Genomic DNA, 9,996 nt, shown 5'->3' with positions numbered 1-9,996 from the left:
TTCTAAAGTCCATTTTATATAGGGTATTTTTATAATTTGGGCCTCCATATTGGGTATAATTGTGAATCTCCCTTATTTTTAAGAAAAATCAAAGTTTTGAGTTCCATATTTGAATAGGATACCTAACACCCCTTTAGATTTCCAACTACCAGGATATACAAAGATAACTTAATCAAACTCCAAAATATGAACATGAACACTTCCATTCCATTGCTTACAACACACACACACACACACACAAAGCTTTAAAAATTCCTACTACAAGACATAATTACATAACTTCCATTTACATAGTCTTCAAGTATGGTGGCAAGAAGTCGCAGAGCCATGAATTAAGGAGTAATGAAAAGAAACAAGTTCAATTTATTTAAGTGACATGGTCCAAAACGAAGTAGTTTTGGCTAGTTTTGCCTGCTACCCAGCATGCAGGACACGCTTTACTCAAAAAATTACACAAACACCTAATGGGCATTCCTGCCCAGCCAACCAAAGATGCAAAGGTTAATATCCCGCAGTTGCCATGTGGTTTTTCAGAGATGGGAGGTGCAACTGCATCTCCTTGCGCCTATGTGGCTCAGTCACTGGTGACAAGGGATAATTATTAATTTGAGTTGTTTGTAGGGGCTTTTTCATTCCGGTAGCTAAGAATGGGTCTGGGCTGCTGTAAAGTCCAAACGGGTGACCTTGCCCTTGTGTCTGAGTTCAAGAATCAGACCTCAAGAGTGCTTCGAAAGGGTTGTGGAGCCTTAGGAAACACCCTGGTCTCCTTCACCAACAAAACCAACAGTTGCTTACAGATAAATATATGGCTTAGCTTGAGAAGCTTGTGGCATGGAAGCTAAGCATTCATGAGTTTAGCATCAAAAAGAGGGAGGGCTTAGATTTCCTATGAGAAACAGGGGTTCAAAGTAAAGGGAGAAGGAATTTCAAGAGAATTTGTTGAGGAGAGAGAGAGAGGAAGAGATAAGGAAGGAGAAGTGGGTGGTTTGAGCAATATTCTGGCAGCTTGACGAAAGCTTCATCATGCTCTAGAATGGCTTGCCAGAAGAGAAGATGGGAAGAGATGGAGGAATATGGCTCGAAATTTAAGGGTTCCAGGGATGAGAGGTGATGCTTGCTCTCTCTGGATGTGGTTAAGATGATGGGTAGGAGATGCCCTCTTTTATAGGTGCTAGAAGCTCTTTTTTCCCAAGAAACCCTAGTTAGTTCTCTCCAATTTTGCCAAGTCTTCTTCTTCATTTCTCTTTTCTTCCTTTGATTTATCCTCATTTTTGTGAAATCCTTCTCAATCCAAACACACATAGACAAGATTTTTGGGAGCTTAAAGCCTTCCCGCAGCTGTTTCAGTGGCCATCTCCTATCTTTGGCTACCACCTCTCCTTCTTTCCTCCCTTATTTCATGGCAAAAGTTGGTAGGAGAAAGAAATGGGTAACGGCGTTGGTCTAAAGGGTGCTTTTTCTCCTAGCAACCTGCACGCACTAATATCCTTTGGTTTTTTTAATGGTCTACCTTGAGGTTTGCCTTTGACCACGTGCTAGAGTCTCCCAGGTAGCCTGCATACATGAGTAACCCTTGGGTTTTGTCATGGTTTTGTCTCCAGCCATGTGCTGGAGACTTTCAAATATTTTCTTGGTCATTTGGGCCTTTCTCTAAGGTGATGGGTTAGCCTACTAAGGGGATGGGCCAATTTTCTAAAGTAATGGGCTACATTTTCCTCTCTTTTATACTTACCCACATATTTAGGCTTAAGAAATGGGCTCGAATTTTGGGGCTCTCAAGTAGCCCAAAACTTCCATTTCTTGGCTCATCATACCACAACCCACTCAGCAAGCCCCGGCCATTTACGTCGCTTGGGCCCACTTAAGCTTGTAGTGTGGCTAGGTGCAAAAATAAGGGTTTTCTGCTTAGCATTGCATGTCGATTGGCGTGCTTGAATTTTATCATTTTTGAAAAGGGATATGATGCTTGACGGGATAATTAGCATGGGTTCGTAGAGCCAGTGCATTTTATAGGCTCATTTCAATTCTTAGCGTGACGGATTACATATTTATTTGGCATGGCACGTGGATCGTGACTTATGCGAGCGTGTATGACGAACTTTCACGTGCTCAAATTGGATTTCTCTTTAACAAGGTATCACACTAGGCTTGGAATATATTTGAGCCCAACTCTTGAATTCTTTGGGCCTCAACACTGTTAAAGCCATACAAGTGATGCAATCTCAGTCCTCATAAAGGGTGAAAGAAAAACCTGACATATGCACAATACACTAAATGAACACAACGAGTAAACAAGTGTGGCAAGCTAAGGGCATTTTGGTATTCTACGATAATCCAAAATTTTAAATTTAAAAACAATATTTGAGTCCAAGACCCAAAAAAATCTATTTGTTATGCTCAGTTTTGAAAACCCAAACTGAAAAATATATAAACACTTCAAAACAGAAAAATATGTTTTTCTTTAGAAGCATTTTCTAGAAACAGTTTTCAAGTTGTCTACCAAACAAGTTTTTAAATCATACAAAATGAATTTTAGAACTCCTTATTTTTAAGAAAAATCAAAATTTTTGAATTTCTTACTCAAACGCTCCCAGAAAGAAAAATACTAGCTTGCTACGTCATAGACTGAGAGTAAGACTGTTGATGCGTAAAAGTGGTTTGACACGTGGTTCGCCCAACTTAGTGATATTGTGCCTTTGGAAGGGAGTTAGTCTTCGTAAGATCAAGTTCCTGCAAAAAGGGAACGTTCGGTAAGACCTTGGGGTACCGGTGCGGTACCGGCCGAAGGCTCTCCGATGCTTAAGTAAGTACGGATTTAGTAAAGATTAGACTACAGATCAAGCGGTAGCGTACCGTTGGTTCCTCTGTCCCCCCTTCTTTGGGAATAGGGGTCTCCTTATATAGACCTTGTGAGGTGTGCTTATTTTGGAATTTCCGATGTGGGACTGTAGGAGCGGACTGTGAGCATGACACGTGTCCAAGGGCAAAAGCATCAAGATGTATATGTTTCGGTAGGGTTCCTGCCGAAGGGCCTGTAGTGTGAAGCTGTCGATTCTGTCCACGTGTCGGGTGGTCATTGGTCGTTTAATTCGGGTATAAACAGTAGTCCCCCAAGTTCTCTTCCGAAGGTTCTTCGGAAGGGAATTTGGTTCTACCCTGATGGTTCGTAGATGCCCTGCCGTTCGGCAAGTTCGTTTGGGGGAGGCTCCCCTGAGATCTGAAGGGTCGCCGATGCTGAGAGGGGTGAAGGCAAGGACTCTTCGTTTCCCGCGCCTGGCGCGTGGAGACGCTTCGTCTTCCGTACTTGGCGTGCAGAGACGCTTCGTCTTCTGCACCAAGCGTGCGCCTCACACCACCACCCACAAGACGACACGTGGCCTGTGAGGTGACGCTTGACGGCCGTATTCATGAGCCGTTTGGTTTCCCGAGGCGTACCGTTGTATCCATCCTCCTATAAATAGAGATGGCTCCAGGCATAGAGCTCACTTTGCATTTGAGAGTGGCGAGAGCTTTGTGCGGGAGATTACCGAATATTGTGAACGGCAATCGAGGCGATTTCCAGGAGAGTTCTCGGCAATCGAAGCCTTCAACAACACCCAAGGTAAGGTGTCGTTCGGTACTCCCAACTTTCTTTTTATTCGATTGTATCTTCTTATGGCGTAGGCTTGCCGATCGCAACATAGGATTTCTTTCGGTAGTCTAGTGACCTATAGGTAGTAACGTAGACATCGGTAGGATAGTTCATCACACCACCACCTTAGCCTTCGTTTCCTTTCCTTTTTGTAGATGTCTGCTAGCGAGTCTTCTTTCGGCAGTGAGCCCAACGCGTTCGATGAGGAGTTGTCATCGGGCTGGGACACGTCCAGCGGGGCTGCGAGCCTCGGAGCCGAGAGTGGAGAGGACACCGATGTGGAAGTTATCGGTGAGGAGGTGACCTCCGTTCCTGTCCACGGCGTCGGCAAAGGACTGATGACGGGGCAACCTCTTCCCTTGGCCGCCGTCTATAGGGATGGTACCCGCGTCGGTACCTTCGAACTCCAGCCGGAGGCTTCCACCTCTGGGCGCGACGATGTCGTCGCCGGTCCGTCCCGGCCGAGGGTTACGATCGTCCATCGAGAGCGGTCGAGGATACCGTTGGGCGTACCGAAGAAGACCCTGTTTGGGGTCGATTATTTGGAGCCGAACAAGCTTACCGAACGGGAGCTTGCAAAGATTAGGGCCGAATACCTCATCCCAGAATCGGTGAAGATGAGGATCCCGAGCTCGACCGAATCCCTCAGCGACCCCGGGGAGGGCGAAGTCGCCTTCTTCACCGATATGCTGGTGCAGGGGGTCAGGTTGACGTTGCAGCCAGCCGTCCAAAAGATCTTAGCCCAGATCGGGTACGCCCCGGGCCAATATAACCCCAACTTCTGGGTGGCCCTGATGGGGGTGATAGCTGCCTTCGGGATTGCCGGGGAGGGGGAGCCTTCCTACGAGCAGTTCTCGTACCTCTACAGCATCACCAAGTCGAAGAGTGCCGACCATGGTGGCTGGGTTCAGGCGAACTGCCTGAAGGCTTCCGAGCGGGGTCATTTCATCAGCTCGGTGCCAACTTCCCAGAAGTCGTGGAGGAATCGGCGGGTGCTACTCTCCGGCGATTGGGAATCGCCATCGGGAGTGTCTCCGCGGTTCCCGGTGCCCACGACGTTCCAAACAACCGGTAGGTTCCCGAGTTACCGATCGGTAGGCTTTTAGGATTGTAATTCTTTCCTTATTATTCTTTTACTAATCCTTTCTTTGACAGGGAAACTCAAGCAGCCGACTCCGGCCCAAGGTGAGATTCGGCAGATCGAAAGGGTGAGGCTAAAGGTTTCTGCCGCCGAACGAGTCTACCCGCGGTTCCTCTTCACCAGCAATCTGATCAAAGCCGGACTTGTCGACCCTGCCGAGAGTGAGTATGCTTGCGTTTTCCCGTCGCTTTCTTTTTTTTTTATTGTGCACGCCGACTAACAGATTGTTTTTGGGCCAGTGACGGACGCAAGGAAGGCTGCCGAGGCCAAGAAAATGAATGAGTCCTCCAGAAGGCGCCTCCTAATGGGGCTGGAGAAGAAGAAAAGGCAGCCCGCGACAGCTCCGGTTCGGCAGGCACTTGATCCCGAGGACGTGACCCTCAGGGAGCGCCTCCAACAGCTGGGCGCCGAGCCAGTGGCGTGGCCAACTGCCGATGCTCATGCACCGAGGCAGTCAGGTGCCGAAGCCACTGCCTCAAGAGCAGCCGGGAAACGGCCGGTGACGGTGGACTTGGAAGCTTCGCCCGCTTCCAAACGGAGCCGCCCGTCGGAGGCTTCTAGGGCCGTCTTTGCGGCGGAGGACGAGGACGGGCCTACCGAGGCTGTCACCATCGCCTGCCCTTCGAAGACGGTGCAGTTCGTCAACCATATGATCCTCGGATCACAAATGGAACTACCGAAAGTTGACGAACTGCCGAAGAAACTTCTTCGGGAGCAAGCGGGACGCGCCTTCCGACTGCAGGCAGCGGTAAGAATCTACCTCCGGTGTTATCCTTTCATAATTTTTATATTCCAAGTGGGGCTTCTTTCTGATTATCTTCCTTGTGTGCAGGCGTCCATGGAGATGTGGCTCTGCGTCAAGCGAGCCATCTCCGCTGCCGAACGGCGAAGAAGGCCTATGACGACGGCAGGGCTAAAGTCGCCGAAGCGGGCAAAGCTATCCAGGACCACGCCCATCTTTTGAAGGAGAAAGAGGCTGCCGAACGGCGTGCTCTCGCTGCGGAGGCGATGGTGGGCGAGATGCGGACGGCTCTGGAGGCAGCGCGGGCGGCAGCGCGTGATGCCGAGGCCGTTTCGGAGGCGGTTCAGGATGCCATGCAGGAGTCCGAGCGGACCAAGGCTGCGGAAGTTGAGGCTGCCGTTCAAGCGGCAATCCAGGGATACCGTTCTTCCGAGGAGTTCACTACCCTACTGGACGGGGAAGTTGGCTCCGAGATGGCGGACATGTTGTACCGATTCAAACGGTACAACCCTGGCCAGAAGCTGAACCTCAACTTCGCTGCCGATCCTCCTCCCCTTCCAGAGGGAATTACAGAAGAGATGATCGAGGACTACGAAGGGGAGGATGCCGCCGGGGGCTCCGGTATTGCCGAGGCCGCTGCTGGGGACGAAGCCGCCGCCTGAAGGCGTTTTTATCGTTGTACTTAGTTAGCACTTGTTTTTATTTATATTCTGAACACATTGATGCCGAGGGCATCTTTTAATTTAATTTTGCCCTTTTTAATTCAACCTTTAATTTAAGTTTGCCATTTTAACTCGTGTGAGTGCGTTATAATTGCTAATTGCCGTGGGCTAATTGCCGATAGATCGCCAATCATCGAATTAAAAGTCACTTATTACCGTAGGCTAATAAGGACGCTGTTGGATGTTTAAAATGCCGTAGGATAAAAATTTGAACGGTCATTCATTGCCGTAGGCTAGTTTAGAATGCCGTAGGATATTAACAGTTAGTTGCCGTGGGCAAAAATGGTAATTAAAGGGAGGCTAAAGTAATAGTGCCAAGGGCTTTCGATTAATTCCAGTAGAACAAGTACATTGTGTAATTATAATTCCAACCTGCCGTAGGCTAGGTCACTTGTAGTAATACTTGAGATGTTCTACGTTCCAAGGATGGCCGAGGGCCTTGCCGTTGGAGCCTCTCAATCGGTAGGTTCCCGAGCGAAGGATACCGATGACTTCATAAGGTCCTTCCCAGGAAGGTCCGAGGGTTCCTTCCGTGGTATCCTTCGTCGCAAGCGATACCTTGCGCATGACCCAGTCCCCGATTCGGAAAGAGCGGGGTCTGACCCTAGAGTCGTAATACCGAGACACACGCTGTTTGTAGGCTTCATTCCGAAGGTTGGCCTGTGCTCGGTGCTCCTCGAGTAGGTCAAGGCTTAGAGACATGGCCTCTTCGTTCTGCTTCGGTGCGAAGGTTTCCGTTCGGTAGGAAGGTTCGCCGATTTCCACGGGTACCACCGCTTCCGATCCAAAAGCCAGAGAAAAAGGGGTTTCTCCAGTGGACGTTCGGTAAGACGTTCGAATGGCCCACAGTGCTTCGGGAAGCTTTTCCGGCCAGGCTCCCTTTGCCTTGTCCAGCTGCCGTTTCAGCAGTTTCTTCACTATTTTGTTTATTGCTTCGACCTGACCGTTCGACTGGGGATGGGCTGGTGATGCAAAAAACAAGTTGATTTTCAAACGGGTGCAAAATTGTCTGAAGAGTTCCGAATCGAATTGCCTGCCGTTATCGGTAATGATAGCATATGGGATACCGAATCGGCAACAAATGTGAGTCCAGACGAAATCTTCAATCTTTGCTGCCGTTATGGTTGCAAGAGGTTCGGCTTCTACCCATTTGGTGAAGTAGTCAACGGCAACCACTGCATATTTTACCTGCCCCTTGCCTTGCGGCATTGGGCCAATCAGGTCCAGTCCCCATTGTGCGAAAGGCCAAGGACTTACAATCGGTGTGAGAGGTTCAGCAGGGATATGTGGGACGTTACCGAAGCGCTGGCATTTGTCACACTTCTTCACCAGTGTATTGGCGTCCTGATGCATGGTTGGCCAAAAGTATCCCTGCCGAAAGACTTTGTAGGCGAGGGATCGGGACCCGGAATGGTCGCCACATACACCGTTATGAATTTCCCGAAGGACGTAGTCCCCCTGCTCTGCCGTAAGACATTTGAGATACGGGGTGGTGTAGCCACGTTTGTAGAGCACATCGTTGATGACTGTGTATCTTGCCGATCGGTATCTTAGCTTCCGGGCCTGGGCTTTATCCTCAGGAAGGGTGCCGTTCGTCAGGTATAAGTAGATGGGAGACATCCATGTATCCTCATACCGTACGGCACACGCTTCGGAGGTTACCGTGCTCGGTTGGGCAAGGATCTCCACGGTACCTTTCTTCCGACTTTGTCGTTTATCGCCGAAGCGAGTCTTGCCAAAGCATCGGCATGGCTGTTTTCGCCTCTGGGGATCTGTTTGATCTCGTATGCTTGGAAACTTCGGAGTAGCTGATGGGCGGTTGAAAGGTAGGCGTACATGGAGGCATCCTTGGCGGCGAAGTCTGCCGTTACCTGGTTCACAATGAGCTGGGAGTCGCTGTGAATTCGGATTTGCTTTGCATTCATGCTCTTGGCTAACCGAAGGCCGGCCAAGAGGGCTTCGTATTCCGCTTCATTGTTGGATGTCCGGAAGTCGAATCGGAGGGCGTACTCGATCTTGAGTCCGTCCGGTGTTGTCAGCACCAAGCCCGCTCCGCATCCTTGCTGGTTTGCCGAGCCATCGACGTGCAAACCCCAGACGGGAGTTGATGTGTCGAGGCGTTCGGCGCCTGGTTGATCCGGCAAGATGGTCTCGGTAATCGCCTCAGATGTCGGTTGTACTGTTGCTGGGGTAAGCTCGGAGATAAAATCGGCAACAGCCTGGCCCTTCTCCGCGGGCCTCGGAACGAACTGTATGTCGAATTCCCCGAGTTCGATCGCCCATTTGATCAATCGGCCCGAAATTTCTGGTTTCTGGAGAACTTGCCGGAGGGGTTGGTTGGTCAGGACTTTGATCCCGTGTGCCTGGAAGTATGGCCGAAGTCTTCGTGCCGAGACAACAAGGGCTAGAGCCAGCTGCTCTAATGGTGGGATACCGAAGTTCAGCACTCTGGAGTGCCTTGCTGACATAGAAAATTGGTAACTCTGCCTTCTCTGGTTTCCGAATCAATACCGAGCTGACGGCAGTTCCGGATACCGAAAGGTATAGGTAGAGAATTTCTCCAGGCAGCGGTTTTGACACAAAGGGGCTTTGCTCATGTAGTTCTTCAAGTCTTGAAATGCGTTATCGCATTCGGCAGTCCATGTGATATCCCGTTTGCCCCCTTTCAAGGCTTTGAAGAACGGTACACATTTATCGGTAGCCTTCGATATGAAGCGGGTCAGGGCGGCCACGCGTCCGGTAAGGCTCTGAATGTCCTTCGTCGTCTTCGGCCTCTCCATATCGATGATTGCCTTTATTTTCTCGGGATTCGCCTCAATCCCCCTCTGACTGATCATGAATCCGAGGAATTTCCCGGAAGATACACCGAAGGCGCATTTCTTCGGGTTCAGCCTCATCCTGTAGTCTTTTAGTATGCCGAACATGATCGATAAGTTCTGCAGGTGATCTTCGGCAGTTCTGCTTTTTACCAACATGTCGTCAACATAAACCTCCATGATGTTGCCGATGTAACCGGCGAAGATTTTGTTGACGAGCCTTTGATAAGTTGCCCCTGCGTTCTTCAGACCGAACGGCATGACATTATAACAGTACAACCCTTTGTCCGTTATGAATGCGGTATGTTCGCTGTCGGGAGGGTGCATGAATATCTGGTTATAGCCGGAGTAGGCATCCATAAAGCTCAGCAGTTCGTGGCCGGCAGTGGCATCCACGAGCTGGTCTATCCGTGGCAACGGAAAGCTGTCCTTCGGGCAGGCTTTGTTGAGATCGGTATAGTCTTGGCACATTCGCCACCCGCCTGTGGACTTTCTTACCATGACGGAATTTGCCAGCCATACCGGATATGTTGCCTCCCGGATGAAGCCGATGGTTTGGAGTTTTTCGACCTCCGTGCGCATCGCTTCGTACCGTTCGGCATCGTATGATCGGCGCTTCTGCCTTACGGGCTTATAAGCGGAGGAGATGGTGAGTTTATGGCTAATCACGTCCGGGGCGATGCCGGGCATGTCCTCGTAAGACCACGCGAAAACTTCCGAATGGTGCCGCAAGAAGTCTATGAATTGCGTTCGGAGGTTCGCAGTGAGTCTAGTGCCGATTCTAACCTGTCGATCGGGCTGCTCATCGCTCAAGGTTATGGTCTCCAATTCTTCGGCAGGTTGTGTGTGAGGGGTGGGAGATTCATCTCTAGGGTCGTCAACCGGTCCAGTACCGTTCGGTAAACCCTGCACCGTCATGGTCTCGTTGGGGAGTTTGAACGAGG

The 9,996-nt window shown here is 49.9% G+C and overlaps 1 protein-coding gene across 1 annotated transcript; it reads left to right on the top strand.

Moving 5' to 3' along the window:
- Positions 1 to 4,468: 4,468 nt before the first annotated feature.
- On the top strand, positions 4,469 to 6,230 carry LOC117619782. Its single transcript, XM_034349818.1, has 3 exons — positions 4,469 to 4,933; positions 5,012 to 5,520; positions 5,605 to 6,230. Coding segments are annotated over exons 1-3 (642 nt in total). The 5' UTR covers positions 4,469 to 4,932; the 3' UTR covers positions 5,737 to 6,230.
- The last annotated feature ends 3,766 nt before the right edge of the window (positions 6,231 to 9,996 follow it).

The sequence above is a fragment of the Prunus dulcis genome, chromosome 2 (genome assembly GCF_902201215.1).
Source record: "Prunus dulcis chromosome 2, ALMONDv2, whole genome shotgun sequence".
In the NCBI taxonomy this organism is placed as follows: Eukaryota; Viridiplantae; Streptophyta; class Magnoliopsida; order Rosales; family Rosaceae; genus Prunus; species Prunus dulcis.
The sequence above is the reverse complement of the archived record's forward strand: the minus strand, read 5'-3'. Positions and strand labels throughout refer to the sequence as shown.

What these genes read in the sequence shown, in the direction of transcription:
- LOC117619782 (XM_034349818.1), top strand. An exon ending in CCTTCCGACTGCAGGCAGCG is followed by an intron (nt 5,521 to 5,604) that starts GTAAGAATCTAC and finishes CCTTGTGTGCAG; the next exon opens with GCGTCCATGGAGATGTGGCT.